The following is a 25356-nucleotide window of genomic DNA, read 5'->3' as shown; positions in this document are numbered from 1 at the left end:
AATACTACTACCTCACAGACATCCTTTAAGAATGACATAGCATCTTGCAAATGCTCGTGGAGTTGCTGTTCAACCCGATTTTTCTGGCAAAGTCAAGACAGAACAAGAAGCACAGCAAAGGTTAAGATTAATTAAAGGGAAGAAGAGGAAAAGGCCGATGCGCGTGTCTGCTTGAAATGTTAGTCACGTTATGCAGGGGCCAATTGTAAACAAAAAACAAAAAAAAAACAGGAAGTGACAAGAAATTCTTTTATCTAGGATTATATATCCCGCTTGCCTTGAGTAGCCTATCAAACCGTAACCATAAACGCTTTTTGAGATATTTCATCTTTTTCAGTCAGATTGGGTCATTTTGGAAGTATATGATATATTTATACAATAATAAAAAAAACAGTTCAAGAAAAATGTTCAAGTCATGAGTATTCAGTGTGGCTAACTAAATAGACACTAACATTTTAATTATATTACAAGGGCTATTTAGTGGCGTTCTGAAGTGGAAGGGGTCGAGAGAACATACATTCTAAAACAAAGCTAAAAATGTGTGAAAGCAAACATAGGTGACAGAGAGGAGTGAAACGTCTAATATAGCCACATATGGCTGGGCTGGGCAAGCAGTGGTGGCGATAACTGCACTTCATTGAAGTTAAGCAAAGCAGTTTTCTTTAATGTGGCAAGTCAGATGAAAATCAGTTTGAAGCTTTAGGTTCATCAAAACAACTTGCATCATTTCATGAACTCTACCCCTTTCACTACACATTAGTGCTGAAAATGAGATTTGGGTTTATAGAAGGATACTGGTCTCCCTTAACAGTCATTTAGCAGCAGCTGTCTCTTAAACAGAGGCCTGACGACTAGGGAACAGATGGTGACAGACACACCCTATATGTTTTATATTGTTCATTCAAACCAGACCACTTGCTAGCAAAGAATTTATCAGTAACATCATACGGGTGACTTCCTAAAGAAACAGACAGCTATGAAAAATTTAAGAACTTTAAAAGCACGCTTTCCATTAAACAACAATACAAACCCACTTACCAGGGAGTGGAGGGAATTTTCATAGCTTGGAGATGACGGTGTTTGCCCTCCTGGTCTAGACCACTGGTTGGCACCTATAAAGAATAGGATATAATTTTAAAAAATGCCTAAAGCTATTCATTTAAAAATACATGGACTATTTAAAAGATGTGCTTTGCATGATTCTGTTTAAAAAAAAAAGCACATTTAAACTGGTCCTGTTAGTTAGTACTGTATTTTCTAAATCACCAATAATAAATGTGTAAGACTGAAGAAAGATCCTTACGAACACTGACCAGCAAAGCAAGGAAAACAACAACAAGCAATAAACAGGCATGCAAAGGGCTTGTTTTTATATAATGAAACCTTAGAATATCTCTAAAGTTAATGAGTGACCATTCCTTTCAGTGCATAGTCTGCAGAAAATTATATGGATGGAATACGAATTCTCAGGGCCTATATCCAAAGGTCTATTTTATATGGGCAGCCTATGCCTGACAGCATTGACTAAAATTTTTTTTTTGTTTGTTTCATAAGCACTGAGAATAATCGCTCTAGTCTGAACAATCAAGCACAGGTTTTATTAAATACATTGTAATATATTTGTGTACAAGTCCACTGACTGATATGAAAAAATATTAATGGCCTATAATGGGACCAAAGGAAAAAAACAAAACAACTCCCATTCAGGAGTTCAATGCTGTCCCCTCCCCGTGAAGAACAAGACATAAATGATTTATTTGCTCACGAGTCACTTTCCATATAACCTCACTCACTGAATAATGCAGCAACAACATTAATAAATTATGGATATGCCACTGAACACCAGAAAAGAACATCAAAGAAAAGGCCTATGGGTATGTTTCTTCAATCACAACTGTGTCTGGGAAGGTAGGGATACGTTTATTACAAATTCGTTGTCGGTTATTCCACAAATGAATATCGTTTCAAATGAAAGCAATGCACAAAGACAAAACTGCGGTGAGCGGCATTTAGAGAAAAGGCAACATGTCAGATTGCACAAATGCTGGGTGGTTACAGTTTAAGAATTAAGTATCTGTGCTAGAAAGATGGTTACATATTTCCACAGATTAAGTCTGTCTTCTTTCACTAGATGCTCAAAAGAGAATCCATCCATTCAATGTTAACTGGTCGAAGGGCAGCTACCATCTTCCTCATTAGATTTGTTGATTCAGAAGCTTAGTTTGGCAGATTGTTTTAGCAGCTGCTGCTACTCCACTGCACAAGTTCTAATTTACCACATCAGGTGAATCTTCCCAATCAATCAATTAATCAATAAATAAATCATTCTGTGGACTAACAAACAAAAGTCCATATGTTCTTCAAGTTTCACCCTCAACATTTTAAAGGGTCAAAAGCTTTTTTTCCCCCCTCTTTACATAAAATCAGTGAACAGTGAGCGGACATTTTTCTATTTATTGTTTGAAATGCCTTTTCCTGGGAACCCATCCCTGCACTTCCTGGATTCTCACCTAGGCAAGAATTACATATTTAGTTATTCACAAACTCCTAAAATAGCACTTCACGCATTGCAGGGGGCTTATGTGCCATGACGTGTCATCAGGGGGCTGGCTGAAAGAACCCAAAAGAGACAGCCGACCCCTGATGACATCAGAAAAGATGATGACTGTGTGGGACTGGGTATGCAGCAGTGGAGTGGTGGATCCCTACACCGCTGGATTCTTTGGCTGTGTTTCGGTATATTTTTTGTGGAAAGTTTAAATGGGGGGAGGGCGCTTTGAAGTCCCTCTTTAATCTAACATACTGTAAGTGAAATCGTTCCAAGTCCTCAGAGTTGAGATTTGCTCCCTTCTTTTAAACATAGTGCCAAGGTAATCAAAGCAGTTTTAAAAGACAACATTTTACTTTTGATACAGATACTAACAATGGCTCAATGTTGTTGCCAATAACTGTGCAGTATTTATTTCTGCTACAAAGAAGAAGAAAAAAATCATTAACCATTTTCTGCACTCGCACTGCTTTTTAAAATATCCACCAGTTAATTTGATTTTATATTACCACAAAACAGTCTGGGAACTGGAAGGTGGGAAGACACCACCTTGGTGGAAAAAAACATCATTATTCTTAACCAGGTTAAACTAAAAATATTGGGGAACAAATGCAGGGAATCCTGTACAATAATAGCAGCTCAGCTGTATCTTTCAAACATTATGTGCATAAGTGCTAAAAATGCATACAATGCAAATAAAGCTTGAAAGACTGACAAACATGTTCTGGTATATTTACTCTACACCATAAAAAAATTCCACTAAGACTAAAAAGAAAAATCATATTTACTATAAAGGCTACCCAGGCAATTTACAAAAAGAAGGAGGTTTATCATTTTAGGCCACACTAGCTGTGATGCATCAAATCTCAACAATAAATTAAAAAAAAACAAAAAAACGTAAACATCAAATGTACTTTATTGTTGTTATGCTAAAACGGGTAGCAGTACAAATTTCCAGAACATACCTTGCTGTTAAAAATCACAAAGCATTACTATTTTATCATGTTGAATTTTACAACCACTTCGTTAACAGAAAAAAAAAAAAAAATCACAGGACTTTTAATGTTGGTCTGAGCAGAGCAGCTGTTCACATTTTACTAGACAGCTGAAGTGGAAGTGCGGGAGTAGACTGTCACCCACAGTTCATTATTCATACATCAGATAACCATCATACTTATAACTATTTAGCACAGCTTCCAAAGTTATTAATAATTAAAGAAACACCGCTTTAACCAGCCTGCAATAACATGCAAAAAGGAAAGAGCTAAATGTAGGCTAAATAAAAGGAAAATAGAAAAAAAGGAAAACTGGCCGTACACTAACAGATTATTTTTTCATCCAGCCTGCACAAATAAGCTACATATGCTATATATTATGTTACTAGTTAAGGTACTTGAATGCTTTTTATGATTTAACTCCTGAGTTTAGTGTCATTAAGTCTAAGGGTAGAGAAATAAGCTTTAATACTTATCTTCTTATTCCTTACTCTGGCAAACTTCCACCACGCTGTGTGACCTGCCCCCAGAAGACTCTTCTCTTCAGCACCAAGGCAGGCAGTTGCACTCTGACATCACATACAATGCAGGACCAACAGCATTGTACCTGAGGATGCAGAGGGCCCACTCACAACCCAAAGCCCCAGATGCTTGCCTATTCAAAAATAAGCTGGAAGTAGCACATAGATGGCTTTGCTGCCATCATGACCTAATATGCTTCTTCTACCTTTATCTAACCAATGCACTGATCTGATACATTTAAAACCTTCCAATTATTTTAAAGAAATTAAGGCGTTTACATACATTATTATTTACAAAGTGTCAGATTTCCGATATGCACGTTTTAATAGGCCTTTTAGTAAGCTTCAGCAATACTTGAAACTTATTGAGAGCTTGCGGAAACCTAATGTCAAGCTTGTTTAAAGGGACCATTGCATTAAAATATATCTGCAACATCCCAAAACTGCAGCTGAAGGTTACTTAAAGAAACCTCAAATTGTGAGAAAGGTTTTGCAAATGTGTACAGTCTGCTCTTTAGCAAGCTGAACCTTGTGCGTACAAGGCCTGAAAAAATAACCACAGCTACTGGTTGACTCAAATAAAACTCCATTGACCTCTGTCCAGATTCACACATCAGTGGTACATTCCCACATCGGTTTATGTGCATTGCGGTACGGCTGTCAATGCACACCCTTTTTTCTTTCCAACGCAGCCCACCAAATTGCACATCAGTGTGCCCTGGTGTGTTGGTGTCCTCGCTGTTTTGGCACAGTGGGGATGGGCACTGAGGTGCAAATGAACATAAATGATGCCATAAATGGTGATACAGGGATTTGTAGATTTCCATGGAGTGCAAGTGTGACATCACCACACCTGGAAGTCCACTGACACTTCCTCCTGTACCTGTAAAGTCCATATCTTGCTATGGACAGGGGCTGCAGGAGCCAAAGCATTGCACCCGCAAACCACTAATCACATTTGCAATGCTTTACAGACTCCAATGCAAAAAAATAAATAAATAATGCACATTTTTTTTATGAATGTGATAGCATTTTTTTTTTTAAAAGCGCCCTTAAATGAGAAGAAAGACAAAACTCCACCTGGCAAAGGAGATGGTGAGCCAACTGGTGTTGAAGGATTTGATGGGAAACTACTGCTGGTGTGGTCTGGAGAATAAATCTATAAGAAACAAAAGGAAAGACAGTGAATAAAGATTTACAATAACCATGTGAAATGGATCAGCTTAACACAGAACCAGAACTTGTTTCAGAGAGTCAGTGTCAGTATTGCTGGCTGATTGTTTGTTACCGGCCATGAACAAGCTTGCTGCATTTAGAAAATGGGTACAGTTCAGATACACGGCTATATGTAGAGAACACCTTTAATGTGCTAAAGAGTGGGCAACTCTGTCTTTACAATATTTTGAGATTATAGTTCTTTGCGCAATGCTGGTGCTGTCGTCATACAGAGGTGCTTACCTTGCCTGAGGTCAGCCAATTCCCATTGTGTCAATGAAACAAAAGCTCAGCTAAGCTTCCTGCATTTGAAATAGAAGGCAATATTTTCCCCTCCCAAGAGCCAAAATGTTGGCGACAGGCCAAACACACTTGAATAGAAGAGTTCATTATCCTTAAAGTTACCAGCACCGTGCGCAAATTGCTTACGAGATATGATGGGAAATGCATAGACCCTGCTTGCAAAAAATACAAAATACATACACACTCCAAGAAGAAAATGTGATACAATAACTATTATAAAGAACGGCCCTAGTCAGTTGTGTAAAAGTCATAAAAGCAACACCAACTAGAAGCCTACAGTTACTTTTTTTGTGGAAGTCTATAGTGCTATTTTACCATTTGAATCAAATCTGAATTCAATATTCAAGCTCATGAACTGCTCAGCTAAAATAACCAATATGAATAATTCTTAAACCTTTTTCGAGGTCTAAATGGTAACATGACTAATTCTCCAACAACAAATAAGACTCCAACTCCCATCAGTCATGGTCCATTCCTGTCAGCAGGGTGCCAATATGACCACATCTAATGAAAAGGGATGGAGACAAAAGCTACACAATGGAAAGCCCACAGAGCCAGACCATAAAGCTGTTAGTCCAATTTTTTAAACACTGCAGTGTACATTTCAGTTATCCCTTGTTATGTTAATGTTATGGAGTCTCAAAGCTACAAAGAGACGTAATTCATGAATTGAATTTTAAAGTCAACTTCCCTGAATTCGTATTTCCTTTGTGCTCAAAACCACTGGCCACTTAACTAGACAGACTGCACAGCGTTTCATCATGCTCTGAATCTAAGTTACTGCAAAGATGTTTGCTATAATCAACAAAGTTAAATAGCATGCCTATTTGATCTCCTCAGAATTAAAGCCTGGATGTTTTGATCTGGCATTAGATAATAAAATAAAGCAGATGTTCCTTGCCTTCATATAACTCTCAGCGGGCACAATCTTAAAGGGTTATTATTTGGCAAACGTTCAAGGAAACACATCTGAAATGGCACAAATACCAAGATTTTCTTTCCTTTCCATCTACACTAGTTCATTATCCAAACTAATGCATAATCCACAGGGCTTTGGGAACTTTGTGTAAATACTTTCATGTACAATTTTCTTTCTTGGCTACCCTGAGATTAAGACCACAATTATCCAGGCTTAAACCTAAAATAAAAGAACCTTTGCAAATGTATTATCTGGCCTTACATGTTTAATCACATAGCATTCTGTATGCTCTTTAATACCTAAACTGAAGAACAAATGCTTCATCTTCTGATCTTTTACACATGAAAGGCCTTTAGCAAATTTGTGATCAGCAGCAAAACGAGTATCACATGTAATGTGCCTTGGGATCTTAAAAATTCAATTTAGAGGTATTTTGTATTAATATTTAGAAGATTGTGTTTTGGCAAAGGAACTGGCATGACTCTATTGGTGCAAGATGTCAACAATGTATACTCAATAACAATGATAACCTAATACAAGTTTAAAAAAGTAAGCAGTGGTCAAAAAGTTAAAAAATCCTGAAGTGAAATGCTAAGATAAAATGGGGGATCTGAAGTGTGCAGACTATGGCATGCATTCATAGAGCAGATGGAATGCATCTCCATTGGAAATGACAGCGGTGATTTATGGAATGACCTGGCTGCTCCCTGCCAAGCAGCAACACAGGATGACAGAATCAAGTCGCCATGACAACCATAGCCCACCCAGCACAAAGATTAAACATCTATGCCTTGGCTTTATTACCCGGAAATTGGGAGTGTTTTTAAAACCACAAGTGAGCTGGGGGAGGGACACAAAAAAAAAAACACACTTTAGACACAATTTATAAAAAACAGGATACAAGGGACATTTTTAAAAAAAAAATTAGATATAAAAAGGGACAACTATCATACATACACAAATTACACACTCGTGTACCTCAACTGCATTAAAAGAACAAAAACTTTCCAAAGGGCTGGAAATATTTTATTTTCAAACTTGTAACTGACGTGTTTAATTGCATGAAACAAAAAGTACTTTTCAAGATGCTTATCAAAGCTTTCATAAAATGTGTGCATCACACACACAATGGGTATCAATACATCCTGGTATTAGTGTGCGCTGGAAACATTGAGTGAGCATTATGTTTAACAACTCCCAGCTTGCATTCCATGTGAAAAGTGATACTCTCAGGACAGGCAGCTGTTTCCTTTAGAAGGTCATGCATCATTTAATCAACGGAGAAAACACACCAGTGCTGCACAGAAACTTTTAAAAGACTGGATTGTGGTAAAAAGTCATCTCTAAATGGCTTGGGATATCAGTAACTAAGTATACAATTAACCCACATGGTTTATGAAGAAATGTTGTAACACTAACATTGAAGTAAACAATATATAATTTCCATTTGTGACCACACTTAAGATACAAATACTTACAGATGCCAAAGCTTTTCCAAGTGCATCTCCAGTCTGTGAGCTACCAGCTGCGTTGCTTCTACTTCCTGTAGCTAACAAAAACAAAAAATTACAAATACCATTTCTAACATATACAAATTCCGCTTTATATAAGCCAGATATTTTAAATACTTTACACCAGAGTATTCTTTTTTTTAAACTGCTTACAAACCGAGATAAAAACCGAATCTTGGGGTTGCGGAAACCCTGTAGATTACTTACCCATGAGATTGTCTGATCCATTGACTGGTGGTGTGTGAGAAGATGCCACATAAGATGAGCTGGTGGTGCCACCTCGATGGAAGCTGGACATTGGAGGAAGACTGGCATTTATGTCTGTTGGAGAAACCGGATGTGGTGGATAGTTCTGAAAAAGATACACAGTATTGGATAGCATTATTGTCGCATATTACTTCACACACACACTCTAGTATTACTAATGGCGATTGTTGAGAAAATGTAATATATTTAGTGATTAAGTTACATTTCCATATTCATTTTAAGGGCCTCAAATAGTCAGTACTAAAAAGAAACTCAGTGTAGCACATACAGAAACCAGATTCAACCTGTAGTATTTGAAAGCAGGTATGAATAGGGATTGCAAGGCCCACAGAGACATTGACTAAAATATAAACGGGATCTTCAGCGTCAGAGTGGCACCAACTGAACCATCACATTCTCAAACAATTCATCCCCACACAGCTACCTCCTCATGTATCATTTCCCCCTCCTCTTTCAGATTGTAAGTCCTTAGGGGCAGGGCCCTCCTTACCATCCTGTCTTGAATTGTATTGTAATGTCTTCCTTACATTGTAAAGCGCTGCGCAAACTGTTGGCGCTATATAAATACTATGTAATAATAATAACTGGTAAGGGGAAACAGAAGTCCCATAATGTAAATGACATCCTTTAGTACTGGAGGTATATTACAGCTTATTGGTAATAGAGGTTTCCATGTTTAAGACTTTTCATAAACTCAGATTGAATTTTGCCTGTCTTATAACATTAGGTTTTATTATACAGCTTTTTAATGTGTTTTGTTAGAAGGTCAGCCAACCTTTATATAAGTTATAAGGTTAGTGGCTGTTTGCTAGGTGGAACCTAGTAGAAGGAGTCACTCTAAGCTTTGTACAGCTTTAGAGCATTTCATCGGCAATATCACCCTGTCTTAGTTGCTACCTTTTCCCCAACCATTTAGGAGTTTTAGGTGTTCCCACCTCTTCTATTATATTCACCACTATATAAAGTAAATAAGCGATACAAGAGAGCGAATTGACCTGGTAATGGTTGTGTCCAGTATGCAAGTCTCTGAACTGCAATGTGGACATCTCTGACGGAGCCCATGAGAGAAGTCCCTAAAAAAGCAACCAATATAAGCATCAATGGCTACACTGGCTGCGCAAAAGCATGATAGTAATGATTGATTCCTCACGAGAAACTGCCAAAATCATAAAAAAGATTGTCAAATGTTTTGGAAAATTTTATTATGACAAAAAGCCGATCTTTCCATTTTCAGGCGTGTGCACTGGTCTGCCCTGTGTTGGTAAAAATAGTACAGGTGCATTTTTTGATGCGCAACACATTTTTTGCCCCATAGGCTTTAAGCAGCACATGAAAAACACAAGTAACATTCATTTTTGTGCATTTTAGTGCATGGCAACGAATCCCACCCCTTACTTTCGTTGTCCAAAAAAAATGCAGAATGCATGAAAACATGCATCAACAATTCAAAACACACTAATGCAGGAATAGGCAAATGCAAAGGTGTGAAACTAAATTTTCAGAAGCACTAGGTTGCCAGAGGAAGGCAACCCTGGCACTCCAGCTGTAGTGAAACTACAAATCCCATCATGTCTCTGCCTCTAGGCGTCATGTCTGTGGCAGTCAGAGTCTTGCAATGCCTCGTGGGACTTGTAGCTCCAAGAGCTGAAGGTTGTTTACCCCTGGTCTAAACAAGTCAATATTTTCCATCTCGTGATTGTGACAATACAAATTGCATTATCCCAGAACGGTTTGGTATTATAATAATAAAACTATGCTCTTCTCTCTTACCAAACGGTCATGTAGGCTGCCATAGTTATTTGACTGTGACATGTGAGATGATGAACTGCCCATCATTCCACCATAGCCCGGTTGACCAATTCCATTTGAGGAATTCCACAGCTCTGATGAGTTATGACTGCCATCTACAAATAGAAAGAACATTTTAACATGGCAACACAACAAATATGCTTTCTCATAATATACCAGTTCAGGTATCAGTTCTTAGCCATCAATATTTCAAATGTAATTTACCTGAGGCAAGAGATGCTAGTGACAAGTGGACCAAACAGACTGATGCTTTTATGGCACAATATAGGGCATAGCAGTCAGTCAGACTGAAAATCTATATTACATTGGCCATAAACAGTCGATATGAATAAACTATTACTTATTAAAAAAAAGGTAGAGTATTCTGTTCCTTTGAGATTGCTCTGTAAACATAATGAGAACACATCGGTGCAGGCAATTTTATATAAAATCAGAATGGGGTTTGCCAAAGTATTTCTCTTATGCTATACACCGCTATTATGGCAACACAAAGAGCTACATGTGGAACAAAAGGCAACCCACTCTAGTGACATTTTACACACAAAAATGTTTACTACTAGACAATGTGGTTTATGTTTTAATGCTTCTGTACTTTGTGCATCACACTTTCATAAGCTCAATACCACTGAAAAGAGTTAAAGGGTAAATTCAGAAGGTCCCAAGAAGACTCCCTTTTTCATGGTCCGAACTCATCCCAAACCTTAATAGCCATCACACCCAAAAACTTAAAACTACAAATACAACACTGCTTGGTATCAAAACATTTCAGCATAACTCAAATGATAGGTCTGCAAATTTGTATTCACCAAAATGTGAAAATTAAATCCCATATACTAATAGTTCTGTCAATACAAAATAAAGTGAGTGATAATGTTTATGCGTTTGCAGTAATAGATGCAGGTTGCATCCATTCAGGGGGGTAAAAAGACCACACACGAGGTATAATTATAAAAACACTATCAACATAAAATCACTAACCTTGAAGAAAAAAAGTGCTAGCAAACATACTGTTGGGTGGTTTAGGGGATGGATAGTTTGGAGACTCTCTGTTGAAGTCATCAGAACTTGGAGAGGGTGCATAGACCTGAAAATAAAAAGTAATTACAATCAAAACATTTTAAATTGACAGTATGATGCACAACTGATTTTAGTATAATCTATGTGGAAACTACATAGACAAATAATATTTTAGATGACACAATCTGAAAATACTTAAAAGGGTCATTCCACCCAAAACTGATCTCAGCTTTGTTGATGCTGGGGAGGTAAACAGACTCTAATGGTGAGATATTGCTCTTGGAAGGTCTGTTGCAAAGAGAAGGAATAACAGCGATGTACCCTCAAGGTTTGTCCTATTTGTGTGGCTTGCCAATTTAGGATGTGGAAGAGTCAGTATAGGTAAAATGACTACTGAACAGTCAGCTTCTATATTTCAGATTATCTCCACTGTTACACAGGTTTGAGGTGTCAAATTGCAGGATTAAAAATTATAGCACCACACTCCGTGTACTAGTCCAGATACATCTTTATTCAATGTAGTAACCCTAGGGGACACTATAGAAATATTGAATGCATTTCAGGGGCACATTCAAATACCCCATTCATCAGGGCTTACTGAAGAAGAACATCAAGGCTGTGATAGGTTGAAATTGCATATGGTTTTGACCAGTGAGTGAGAATTTTTATTTTGGAGCTTGGATAATGCAAATGGAGGTGTAAGAAAACACAAAAGGTGGGCAGGAAAAACTAAAACTTCCAAGAGGACAAAAGAGCAGTAAATTAGGCAAAATATCTAATTGTTACGAGTATTCATGGCATATAAAGAAACTAGGGCCCACAATGCTCCACCTACAGCAAAAATAACTCTGGGCAGACGGACACAGTGTGTTCCGGCCCGATTTTGGCCAGAATGCACTGGATTGCATTGCGGCCAGCTCACTTTGTTGTGGGGCGGAAGAGGGAGTGGCGGTGCATTGAAGTGAATGGCACCATAGTCACATCAATGCCTGCGTTCTGGTCCGGTCAGAAAAAATAGTGCTCGCAGCATCTTTTCTGACTGGACCACAGGCATTGATGCGCCTTGCGTTGCCGTGCGGCCGATCGCATTGTGGCCAGAGGGAGTGGCTACAGTGCCAATTGGTTCAATGGGCCCCGCAGCCCCTCCTGCCCCACAACAAGGCGAGCCAGCTGCAATGCGGTCCAGTGTGTTCCATCCAGAATCGGGCCGGATCGCACTGTCTGGTGTGAACGAGCCCTAAAGTAACTATAGGAAGCTGGATGCAAACAGAGTTCCATTTTGGTGGACTTGATCATGACAGATTGGAGGCAATCAGACGTAAACACACATGTCCGCTGACATCAGACTCCCCATTAGCCATAGCACGAATGTCACAAAAGTATCCTAAACTAGAAAGTTACAAATATCTGAATTATTCAGAAAAATAGCTGCAAAACTAAAACATGCCATGCTACAAAACAAAAATCGAAGAGTGTAAGAACACTTACAAGCCTTTGTCCCTACATATCGCTCATGATTACCACGAGGTAATATCAGTAAAGACACTGCTTTTGAAACAATGTTAACCACAAAATGACTGGACTCAAATGTGTATCACTAGCATCAGACAAGCCAGAATACTATAAACAAAATAGGATCAGACAGGGGAGGGGAGGGGGGGGGGGAATCCCTGCAGGGAGCTGTGAGTGACAGTCACGGCTCTCTGCACGTATAGATCGAGAAGTGAGTGACCGACGGTATGTGTCCGCTCACTTCCCGATCTACTGAGCCGACCTGTGGCAGTTTCATTGTCACAGGACAGCTCAGATTATGAGGCCGAGTGAAAAATTTACAGTACAATACACAATCTGAATGTCAGCTTGAAACATTTAGCTTAATAAAAAAAAAACAAAAAAAAAAAACAAACACATTCTATGTATACAGTCATGTGAAAAAGAAAGTACACCCTTTTTGAATTCTATGGTTTTATGCATCATGACATAAAAAAAAAAAACATCTGGTCCTCAGCAGGTCTTAAAATAGGTAAATTACAACCTCAGATGAACAACATATGACATTACACGATGCAATTATTTATTTTGCAAACAAAGCCTAAAATGCTATTGGTGGGGTGAGAGATCTCAAAAGATTTTCTTCATACAACCTACGTAATAGATTGTAAAAAGAATACTATATGAACTCTTGTGAATCAGACAGATGCTATTTTAAAAAAAAACAACAGTAGTTAGTGAGCTATGGGCCAATTTTACTGTACATCAAAATAAGTACTGTACAAAAAATAAAGTAAACTTTATGAAGCTGCACTCCTGCCAGCCATAATATTTCACATCAAAGAGTAGGGGCAGAAAATGTAAGTGATGTGGTAGTGGAAATCTCATTGAGTCCAGATGTGAAGAACTACATGGCCAACTCAGAGAAGGAAAGAAAATGCAGCTGCAATGCCAGTAAATGAAAAACATATGTCTGTCATCAGTTCACCTGTAAATAAATACCAAAGTTTACCATTTAAGCAAAAGTATGACGCTCCCCATGTCTGTACAATCTGCAACACATGGTGGATGTACTGCTTAGGCCCCATTCACATCTGAGCATTTTGTAACTTCAATGCCTAAGTGCTATAGTGCTATAGTGCTCAACAGGAAAAATCTCATTGTTTTCAATGCTCCGTTAACATCTAACGTTAGTGTTCTGTCACTTGTAGAAAAACACCCGAGTTTGAAAAAGTACACAAGCTTCTCTTGGAGCAGAGCGAAGCATGTTGGCCCCAATAGAAATTAATGTTAAAAACACCCAAAGATGCAAAGCTGAATGGGGCCTAAGAGAATGTCTATGATAAACCTGCACCTCCCACTGATTTGTCATCAATGTTTGAGCACAGGAATAAAAAAACCCTCGTCATAGCAATGAGGAAAAAAAAAAAATACTTTCCACTAACCTTAAAGTGACACTAACTCTTCCCCCCAACCCCCCAATGCTGCTGTAAGCACTTACCTTATTTGATACCTCTGCTGAGATCATCTTCCTTCCACCTTTCCGACAGCCCCTCCAGCATTGGTGCTGGTCTCTAAACCACCGCAGACTCCTCGTGTCCCATGGTGTCTGAGCAGCGTGCGCGCTCCTGGCTGCATCCATTCACTGTCAGCCATTGTGTTTTCTCCCCATTCACTCTACTGCGCATGCACCCGCACTACACTTTTTTACAATTTTGTTTAGATCTATATACTAACAACTATGTAGTTCAAAGGCCTGCCAGATAAAACTGATTGGATAGTTTAGCTAGGTCATCATATAACATTTTGGGTAAAACTAAAGTTGATTGCACTGTCAAACTAACGTGAATGGTGACCCTAAAGCTGGCCATACACCTATAGATTATCTGCAGATTTTCTATGGTCACATTCTTCCATCTATGCCAAACTGTGTGGATGGAGGAATCTCCCACTGGGCCAAGCTTCAGTATCTTGCTAGTCGGCTACGTTGGCTCTCAAAGTACCTGAACAATGCCTGCATCCAATCAGATTGTTCAGTTATATTGACAACCAGCGGGGTCGACTAGCAAGATACTGAAGCGGGAGATTCCTCCATCCACACAGTTTAGAGTAGATGGAGCAATCTGTTGCACTTTTTACATCTGACCTCAGAAAATCTGCAGATAATCTATAGGTGTATGGCCAGCTTTGGACAAGCCAGCCTTGTAGAAAACAGGAAGAGTAGGTACGAAAATCTTTTGTGTACATATGTATTTTTCACTATTCCTAAAAGTGTAATTAATCTCAGGTTAACGTGTCCTTAAAATTTTGTTTCCAACTATTAAAGGCTTTGTAATTGTTTTAGAGCCAGAAAATTAATGTGGATAGCATGGAACATGTCTAACATCCAAAAGTTAAATATGAGAAATTAGATGATACAATTCTCACTTTGTTATAATTTAACTAATCATTGCATCTTGTCTCATTTGCAGAACACAAAAAAGGAAGGATATTTCCATACACCAACACGCTTCACAGCCTGTTTAGGACTATCATTTCCAAACATCTTTATCTTCAACCCTTTTGGCCTTTTTTCACCTGCCCTCTCCTTTTGTGCCTATGCATTCAGCAGGTACGAGGCAAACAAAAATTCCTGTACAGACTGACTTGTCGGAGCATACACTGGGCTATGAACTACTTCCAAAGCTCAAAGTGATAGCACTGGGCCAATCACAAAACATCTAGAGCTGTCACAATGGAGAGTAGGACAGAAACTTCATATTACTTTGTAATATGCTACGCAAACTTGTGCCACTAAAAACATCCTCTATAATATGAATAATGACTTTATATTATGGTTCGGGTATTACTTACTGGTCCTGGCAGCTGAATGAAGAAATGGCAGCAACAAAAAGTGAATTTATGTTTCTGGGGAGAAAAGTTTGGTGGCACTTTTACTTGTGTGCATAAGCAGCTTCAGTAAGTCGGAGCCCACTACATTTCCTGGCATGCGGACATTATGCATCATCTAGTTCTTTCTTCCCTAACCAAACTGTCCCTGGGCTGCTTCTTTTATCTACCGGATTTCATTTCTCTCAATCATAAAGGCTCAGCATTACATGTGGGCGTTACTTAGCGTGGTCTGAACATGCAAATGCAGTCTGCCAAGGAACGTCCACTCCTGCAGAATGAGACCCATCCATCATGGCATTTTGGTATTTGCATAACACCTTCCAAGAGCCAGCCCACCTCTTGTATTAGGGCTGAGTGGTCTTGAAAGGTGCGCTCTGACATTTTAATACATTTGGAGTACATGGTTACGGTCTTTAACGGGATCGGCTCATATGTTTTATCTAGATGTGTGGGAAGCAAACACCCGAGTGCTATTACTGTGGATTGTCAACCTGGCAACAACCTTAGGTGAGCCTTATGTTGGCTTGCAGTCTCTGTTTTAACTGATACACTAAGAGGTGATCTGTTTTTTTAAAATTTATAGACATTACTTTCCAGACATTGGATGAATTCTTATGTATTGTACTGTTGATTTACCATGAACTTAATACAAAAAAAGTTAAAAACAGACAAATACATATATAAACTTATGTAAATCTGCATTTAGATAGACTGGAGCATTTGGTCTGGCTTGTCAGAGTGCTACTGGTCTATTTTCACTAAGAATCCACGTTTTCTCCATTCAGTGTGAGGGAACCGCATCTCCCTATCAGAATCTAATCGCACCTGGTTGTTTTATGTGATAAAAACTAGTAAGTAAAGTCACTAAACTCAGGAGGTTAAACCTTAAAAATGCATTTAAATACCCTATTAACAAAAATGTATCTTATTTGTGTATGATCTGGCTGTAGATCCTCAAATCATCTCTGAATTGGTGCCGACGCTGTCCTTCCTTCTGCAGGGTGGCTACTTTTGTTCCCCATGGTCTCTGTGTGTGTTGTAAAGTAGCCACCGCTCCAAGATCATTCCTGTGATGGACTACAATCTCAATACAAATTAGTAAACTAAACATGAGATTGTAGTCCATCACAGGAGCGGGCTTGGAGCGGTGGCTACTTTACAACACACATAGGGCCCATGGGGAACAAAAGTAACCACCCTCCAGAAGGAAGGACAGTGTCAGCACCAATTCAGAGATGATTTGAGGATCTACAGCTACATAAATAAGTGATACCCAAAAAGGCTAAAAATGTTGATAATGGCTCAGGTACTTGAATGTATTTTTACGGTTTAACACCTGAGTTAAGTGTCACTTTAACTATAAACTTTCACAGGCTAGGTAAGGCCAGGGTAAATGTAGCTTGGGAAAGCATACAATTCCAAAGCATTGTCCAGAGCATTGTTTAAAAGCTGAACTCCATAAAAGACACATTTACAGCTGAAATACATATATACAGGAGCAGTTTTACTTGTCAAAGAAATTGTATTTATGTCCATCCAGGTCCGAGACTTGCACAGCCCTGTCTAGAAGGGGAGAAGACCTGCTATTTGTCCTGACATTAAAGTAGTATTAAAGTTTCAAACTTTTGTTTAATTAAACCAGATCAAATATACATTACCCAGCAAAGTATTTATTTAAATTTTTGCCCAAACATTTACAGTCATCATGTTTCCAAACAGCTCCAACTCTGTCAGCTCTACTTCCTGAATGGCCTGTGGGGTATAAGATCACAAGCAACAGAGTCGTTTCCAGGAGCTGTCCATCTACTAGCTTGGAGAGGGGAGGAGTGCGGATCAGGGGAGTGGCTTGACCAGCTGTGCTCATGCGTTTGTGGAGACACACAGCTTACCAGCACACACCTATGGCTCCATTGGACTTTGCAAAGGAAAGGACCCACCCTAAACAGGATATCAGGAGCAGCTGATTCTGCAGGAAGCTGAAACTTTTAAACATCAAAAAGCACCATTCATATTAAGTGATTTAATTAGCATTTAAAATGGCTTAAAAACCTTTTGACTTTAAAGCGACACCAAAGTCAAAAATTTCATAAGAATAACTTCTATTATATAAATAATAAATTACTGTGTACCTTTTTTTTGTCATTGTTCAGCCCTAAATGCTCCAAAATCCGTTTTACTTTTCTCCAGCCACGACTTCCTGCCAGAGGGTGGCTATTTTTCTTCTCCATGGTCCCTATGGGAGGTGAAAAGTAGCCACCTTCTGTGCTGGTTCGTGTTAAGGACTACAACATGCCGAGGGTGTGTCTTCTCAGTTTCCGCCCACAAATCCTCCCCTCTAGACTCTCCAAGGAGCAGCTCTCCCACACTAATATGTGTTCTTTGATTTCTCTCCTTCTGGCTCACCAAGGAGGGAGTGTGGGGGGAGCTGCTTGTGTCACCAGCCTCATACTTTATTGAGTCTCGGCTCACATGCTGAATCTGGTCACACAGTCACAGAGGAGACCACGCCTACATTTGAAATAAAGTTGTTTTCTGTGTAGATTTGTTGTAAGCTTGATGTTTGTTGTAGATTTATTGTAAATGCGATTGACTGTTGTAGATTTGTTGTAAGTAGTTATGATCATTCAGAGCATTGCAGAGGATAATTAAAAGGAATTAAACTGTCACAATGTGTATAGTGAGGAGAGGGAGGGCGAGGAGCCGGCTGTGTGCCGTGAGAGATGATTCCTCTCTGCCTCATGGGAGTTGGAGGCAAAGAAAGATGTGCACCTGACCAGAATCAACATGCACGGCTTTTAGTAAGTGACAGGAAGTGTGAGTGGAGAGAAGAGCCATAGGAGCGAGCACAGCAGACTTACTAAAGGGATTCAAATAATAAGACTTTTTTAAAACATAAATAAATGTGGTTTGGAGAATGTTAATTGAGTAGATGTGTATAAGGTGGGAAAAAAGCTGAGGGTTTTGTAATGCATTAATATCATTTCAACTTGAACGGGCACAGTGGCCGGATCTAAATGGGGACACCTGGCATTGCTATCGCAGGAATATGCAGGATCCTGACAAGATTGCCAGAACACCCCATGTGAACGAAGCCTAACAGTAACTTTTTACATAATCCGCATTATATGTTAGATTGACCTAGCGATACAAATGCAGAAACTCCATAAAGGCAAATCAATATCTAAAATAGTGTTTCCTAGTAGCATATAAACTTACAATCTCAAAAACAGCAGCTTCTGCATTCATGCAAAACATGGTTTTGAGAAGGTGCACTGCGGGAGAAAACACACTACCAGCTGTGGCTAAAGAGAGATTAACTTTACCTGAGGCCAACTAAGCTCACTGCAGGCTTCAGAGCAGTAATCTGCCATATACATTTACCAGGTAGAGCAGATAAAAAATTACATATTTATAACTTTTATAGAAGAGTAACTGCGACCAGGCTGATAGAAGCCAGCGGGTTACTTTCAAGGATTTTTTCATTACATAAGATTTACCAAGTGTTGCTAGTAAAGTTATGCCATACTAAAACAATTGGTAATTCTATAATAACAAGCTGAACTGTTTAAACAGCATTGTGAAGACCAAGGCACTAATAAAACAAGTCGGGGATTAAAGTCCTAGAAAATAATCAGGGTTGAGTTATAAAAAAATAAATAAAAATGAAATGTTAACAAATGCTGATTAAAAATTGTAAAGTATATGACACAATTGCAACTGCCTAGAGAATGACAACAATTAAAACTCAGTACCCGAGTTAAAATTTCTTTAGTCAAGAAGAAAACAAGAGGTAAAGAAAAACACTAAGGAAGGCACAGACCCACTCCCGACATGGCATAAACCATCCACTAGACAACCATAACACAGACACTTAAAAAAGAGAAGGCAGAGTAAGCCATCAGATGGCGGGGTGGATCCTGACAATACTGTCGGGATCTTTTTCCTGGCCACAGTGTGGCTCTGTGCTGACAGCACATAGCGGGTAATAGCTCCTTATATGCTGAGTTTGGGGTCACAGAAGGTCATAGTAAATGTCCCCCTGTGACCCTAAAGAGAATTATGGGCAAACCTGCTGTTTCTCTGGAGCAGGCATTTGTGCACACAGCAAGCTATTCTGGACAATTTAAAAGTGAAAGTGGAAAAGGACAAAGGGGGCAGGTTCAGTTTCCCTTCAATAACATACAATACAGCACAAAAGCCCCAAGATCTCCCACCTTTTGTTAGGAGAGTCAGTGTTCAAATCTAGTTTACAACTGATTAGATTTGCTGGCATGGTAAAAACAGGGTTAAAGCCCTACTTCAGGCACAATAATCTTATAGGTGTTCAGTAAGTTGTATAATGCCTTTGCTATAATGCCACCAGCCATAATCTGCACTTCTCACAAATCATTATCAGGTATACATACGAGTGGAAACCCATCTACTGCTGAACTTCTCTGCCTGCTCCAGGTATAGCGCTGCAGGTCCCCTAGACCTCAGCATTGTGGTCACATCTTCGTCCCTCTCTCCTCATGGTCAATAACAAAACCGAGCCTGAGGCCACTCTGCTGCAGTCACTGTCCAGGTATTCTGATAGCTGCAGGTGCCGGCTGTTTGTTTACAATAGCCTGCAGGTGACTATTAATAGTGCTAATGCAGAAATATACTGTATGTGTGGCTAGTTTTAAAATAGTTGAAAGAATAGAGTGAAGCACTTGAAAACCTGACAGAAAATGCCCGCTAAAAAAGTACAGTACTGTAGGTAAGATGCCATACTGTATACTAGGCTTACGGAAAGTTTGGATTTAGAAGTTATTTTAGTGTTAGCAGTAAAAGTTGCATGATCTAGTGAGGAGGTGCCTCAGTGAGGTTAACATATGTGTATGTATATTTTGTTACTCCTGGACACAGAAAAATATCCTAAAATGAACATTTCTAATTAACCACTACCAGAAGGAAAGCTGCAAACAAGATCATAAACCTCTGCAGTTAGGCAGGCCCCTGTTAACCTCACTGAGGCACATGCTCACTAGATCATGCAACTTTTACTCCTAATTTGTAGGCAAGATAATTTGCCTTGACAGTTTGGAAATTGCTTTGTGAGATTTATTATTGCAAAGCACAACAATAGACATTTGTAAATTTCACTTGGCCACACTATAATCACTGAGTGACCTGCCTAACAGGTAGCATACTATTATCATCCATGCCTGTCTCACCTCTGTATTCATTAGCCCAAATCAAGTGAGTGAGCAGCTAAGGATGACACCTTGAAGCCAGTAACTAAGGCGCAAAAATAAATTAAGGATAACTAAACCTAGAATAAAAATGTAATTCATTGAAACATACCAGTCATTAGATGTGGTGGCTGCATTAGTTTTAAATTTTTTCACTCTAAAAACATTTCCAGCAAGCACAGAAAATACCTCTTGATCTCATCAGAAATGCCTCATCTCTGTCCCTTTCGGTGAGCTGCACTGACAGCAAAAACAAGCATATCTCTTTGAATCCCCCATATCATGGAGATAAACGAAGGCAGCCATACACATACATTATGGCCACTGACAGGTGAATTGAATAACATAGATTGTCTCATTACGATGGTACCTAGAAGTGGGTGGGATCTATTAGACAGCAAGTAAACATTTTGTCCCTGAATTTGATGTGTTGGAAGCAGAAAAAAATGGGCAAGCCTAAGGATTTGAGCGACTTTGACAAGGTCCAAATTCTGAAGGCTAAGTGACTGAGTTAGAGCCAGGGGCAGAACTACTGCCGGTGCAGGCGGTGTGGTGGGGGGGACACAATAGGTTTTGCTCGCAGTGGGGGCTTTAAAGTTAACCTGTAATGGATAGTGAATGGTACCTTCTTAGGTGTCGTCCATCATCCCTGTGCGAGGGTGCAAATTTCCACACTTCCTGGTAGCATCAAAGGCTTGCTGAACCCTCCTATTAACCCTTTAGCCAATAAAGCTTTCAAAGATATAGTGTCAGAGGCAAGCAGAAGAGCTCTTGACACTGCTTGTGCCGAAATGTGCATGTTACAGATGATGGAGAAGGCATCTTGGGGTACGTGCAGACTTTGCAGTTCCATTGGTTACCAACAGATTTATTTAAAAGAAACCTAGAGCAAGAAAAATAGAAAAGGCTGCCATTGCTGATCTCTGCGTATGAAAGTGCTGATTTATCTGGCTGTCATTGACCCATTAGCTTCAATAATTTGAATCACTGACACACAATAAGTATGTATCTCAGGTGTCCTTTTACAATGCAGCACAATGCAAAGCAAAAAGTATTTGCATGCGTACATCATGGTGCTCTATAAGTACACTGTATATGTGTATTGGGCTGCAGTTAAGAAATGCAGTGCATTATCACAGACATTATTGTGTAAATGACATGGACTTTATACTTTAACCAAAGTGGGGAAAAAAGTTTCATATATTAGGGGAAATTTGTGAAAATGTCAAACCTTCACATGTACTGTTCGCTAAAATAAATAATTCCTATGGCAGCAGTCTTTGTCACGATCTGGATCAGGCCAGTAGTTGAAACAGCAGGCAAAGTAGTAGTCAAACAGGCAGAGTTCGGTACACAAGCAGACAGTAGGGCTAGCATCTATCTTTTACTATGAAGCATCTGATCTATTCTTAGTTTAAAGTAAAAAAACACCTTTAAAAGATATTTGATCGTATTGTAGCCATCGTTTTGTGAATGCTGTACATCAGTCTTCAAAAAGGTTGATAGCAAGTCTGAATTAGGTACTTATACTAGTTGCATCTAAAATACATGTAATATTTTTTTACAAACACATAACTGCATTAATTGGTGTGTTTTTTTTATAGTTGTGTGCTGTTACTTTATGTAATTAGGAAAGTGGATTATAATGGGGAACGTTACACTGTAATGTTCCCTATTATAATCTATTTCTCTGATTACATGATTACAGACAGGCCTCTGTTCTTTTAAAGTTTGAGACTACGTTAGAATGTGTGACCGGTGACGTGGTCACACATTTTAACGTAATCTCGCCCAGTTTTTCGGCGATGGAATAGGTGAAGCATTCCAACGCTTTCTGTGCTGTTCCAGGGCAGATCGGCATCGCAAAACGCATGTGCAGGAGAACCGATCTGCCCTGGAACAGCTGATCGGTCCTGAAATGTCACTTCTCTCCAACTGCCAAGTGACATTTCAGGACCGATCAGCTGTTCCAGGGCAGATCAGTTCTCCTGCACATGTGATTTGCTATGCCGATCTCGAACAGCTTGGAAAGCAGTGGAATGCTTCACCTATTGGCGGTCACAGATTCCACTCCCGAAAAACTGGGCGGGATTGCGTTAAAATGTGTGACCACGTCACCGGTCACACATTCTAACCTAGTCACAACCTTTGATAGAACACCGCCATCAGGGGGGTATGGCTGGTACCCATGTGAGGGGTCTGGGCAGCCTGAGGGGCCTCTTACATGGGTATCAACTGTACCGGGACGGCATGGCAGAGGTGACAGGGGAGGGGGTGGAGGAGGCCGGGCCCCAGCAGCAGCAGGTAAGAAGAGTTGGGAGGAGGTACAGGGAAAGGGACCCCGACGACCAGACCAGCCCACCTGGGACCCTGCAGAGCCCACCATAGAAAGTCTCAGGTGGGCTATGCAGGATCTATGGTGTAAGTCCAGCATGCTACTGCATTATTAGAGACCGCTGGGGGGGGGGTGGAGTCCAGTGTGATCCGCTCCCGCAACACCCCCCATCTTGGGAGGGGGGCCCAAGATGAAAACTTGCACCAGGGCCCTTTGGTTAATAGGTCTGCCACTAGTTAGAGCAACTCCAAAACTGCAGCTCTTGTGGGATATTCCTGATCTGCCAGGGTCGGGACCTAACCAAAAGCGGTCCAAGGAAGGAAAACCAGTGAACTGGCAACAAATTAATGGGCAGCTAAGGATCATTGATGCACATGGGAAGCAAAAGCTGGCCCGTGTAGTCCAATTCAATAGAACAGCTACTGTAGTTCAAATTGCTGAAAAAGGTAATGCTGGTTCTGATAGAAAGGAGTCTGAACAAAGTTTTTTGTGCAAAAACATTGCGTTTTTTTTGTGTATGGGGCTGTGTAGCCACAGATCGGTTATGCCGATCCATGTCTACTGCAAAAGGGCCTACCAAGGGCATGTGAGCAGCAGAACTGAATATAGGCATATACAGTCCTGGCCAAAAGTTTTGAGAATTAAACAAATATTAATTTTCACAAATTCTGCTGCTTCAGTTTGTATGATGGTAATTTGTTGACGAGGACAAGGCTGGAGACCATTCTGTTATGCTGATTGAGTTAGAATAACAAACTGGAAGCTTTAAAAGGAGGGTGATGCTTGAAATCATGGTACTTCCTCTGTTAACCATGGTTACCTGCTAGGAAACACGTGCAGTCATCATTGCTTTGCACAAAAAGGGATTCACAGGCAAGGATATTGCTGCTGCTACTAAGATTGCACCTAAATCAACCATTTATCGGATCATCAAGAACTTCACGGAGAGAGGTTCAATTGTTGTGAAGAAGGCTTCAGGGCGCCTAAGCAAGTCCAGCAAGCACCAGGACTGTCTCCTAAAGTTGATTCAGCTGCGCACTGGCACCACCAGTGCAGAGCTTGCTCAGGAATGGCAGCAGGCAGGTGTGAGTGCACCTGCACGCACAGTGAGGCGAAGACTTTTGGAGGATGGCCTGGTGTCAAGAAGGGCAGCAAAGAAGCCACTTCTCTCCCAGAAAAACACCAGGGCCAGACTGATATTCTGCAAAAGGCACAGGGATTGGACTGCTGAGGACTGGGGTAAAGTCATTATCCCTGATGAATCCCCCTTTCCAATGGTTTGGGGCATCCGGAAAATACCTTGTCCGGAGAAGAAAAGGTGAGCACTACCATCAGTCCTGTGTCATGCCAACAGTAGAGCATGCTGAGACCATTCATGTGTAGGGTTGCTTCACATGAATGGCAGTGGGCTCACTCACAATTTTGCCTAAGAACACAGAATAAAGAATGGAACAAAAAACATCCTCCAAGAGCAACTTTTCCCAACCATTCAAGAACAGTTTGGGGACGAACAGTGCCTTTTCCAGCATGACGGAGCTCCTTGCCATAAAACAAAAGTGATAACTAAGTGGCTTGGGGAACAAAACATTTTGGGTCCATGGCCAGGAAACTCCCCAGACCTCAATCCCATTGAGAACTTGTGGTCAATCCTCGAGACCGGTGAACAAAAACCCCCCCACAAATTCTGACAAACTCCAAGCATTGATTATGCCAGAATGGGCTGCCATCAGTCAGGGTGTGGCCCAGAATTTGATGGACAGCATGCCGGGGCGAATTGCAGAGGTCTTGAATAAGAAGGGTCAACACTGCAAATATTGACTCGCATAATATTGATTTGCATAAACTTAATGTAATTGTCAATAAAAGCCTTTGACACTTATGAAATGCTTGTAACTATACTTCAGTTTACCAGAGTAACATCTGACAAGATGATCATAAAACACTGAAGCAGCAGACTTTGTGAAAATGAATATTTGTGTCACTCTCAAAACTTTTGGCCAGGACTGTATGTAGTCTACAAATGGCGTTCTCCATAGATACACTAGAGAAGTTAGTGTTGCCACCCAGGAATGGTAAGTGTGTTGTTTGCAAGATGTCCAGCAGAAAAAGCAAAAACAAAATAAAACGAATGCGGCAGTCACTTCATCTAAGGATCAGTAAACTGCAGAACTAACATTCTGCCTTTGGGTTTAGATATACTATAAACCATTCTAGTGTAAAGTGAAAAATGCAGGCCTGCAGCAGGCAGTCAATATGCAGACAAAGTGGAACTATAAATGGGTAAATATTTATAGCCGTTGATATGCTTCCCCCCCCC

General features: G+C 40.0%; 1 protein-coding gene across 2 annotated transcripts in view; it reads right to left on the bottom strand.

Annotated features, from left to right (window-relative positions):
• LOC108789827 (transcription factor 12-like) overlaps positions 1 to 25356 on the bottom strand; it is a 62344-nt gene that overhangs the window by 14200 nt on the left and 22788 nt on the right. The window contains exons 3-9 of one of the 2 annotated variants that reach the window (XM_018559926.1): positions 11067 to 11172; positions 10050 to 10183; positions 8220 to 8364; positions 7980 to 8044; positions 5145 to 5223; positions 1039 to 1112; positions 12 to 83 (exon numbers count right to left, since the gene is read on the bottom strand). In XM_018559926.1, the coding sequence (XP_018415428.1) occupies positions 12 to 83; positions 1039 to 1112; positions 5145 to 5223; positions 7980 to 8044; positions 8220 to 8364; positions 10050 to 10183; positions 11067 to 11094 (597 nt within the window). In that variant the 5' untranslated portion in view covers positions 11095 to 11172. Of the gene's footprint in view, positions 1 to 11; positions 84 to 1038; positions 1113 to 5144; positions 5224 to 7979; positions 8051 to 8219; positions 8365 to 10049; positions 10184 to 11066; positions 11173 to 25356 lie in introns of both variants that reach the window. The other variant, XM_018559925.1, reaches the window with a different exon arrangement.

Source organism: Nanorana parkeri, unplaced genomic scaffold (assembly GCF_000935625.1).
Source record: "Nanorana parkeri isolate BGI_ZX_2015 unplaced genomic scaffold, ASM93562v1 scaffold422, whole genome shotgun sequence".
Lineage (NCBI taxonomy): Eukaryota > Metazoa > Chordata > Amphibia > Anura > Dicroglossidae > Nanorana > Nanorana parkeri.
This window is presented reverse-complemented; position numbering and strand designations above follow the sequence as displayed.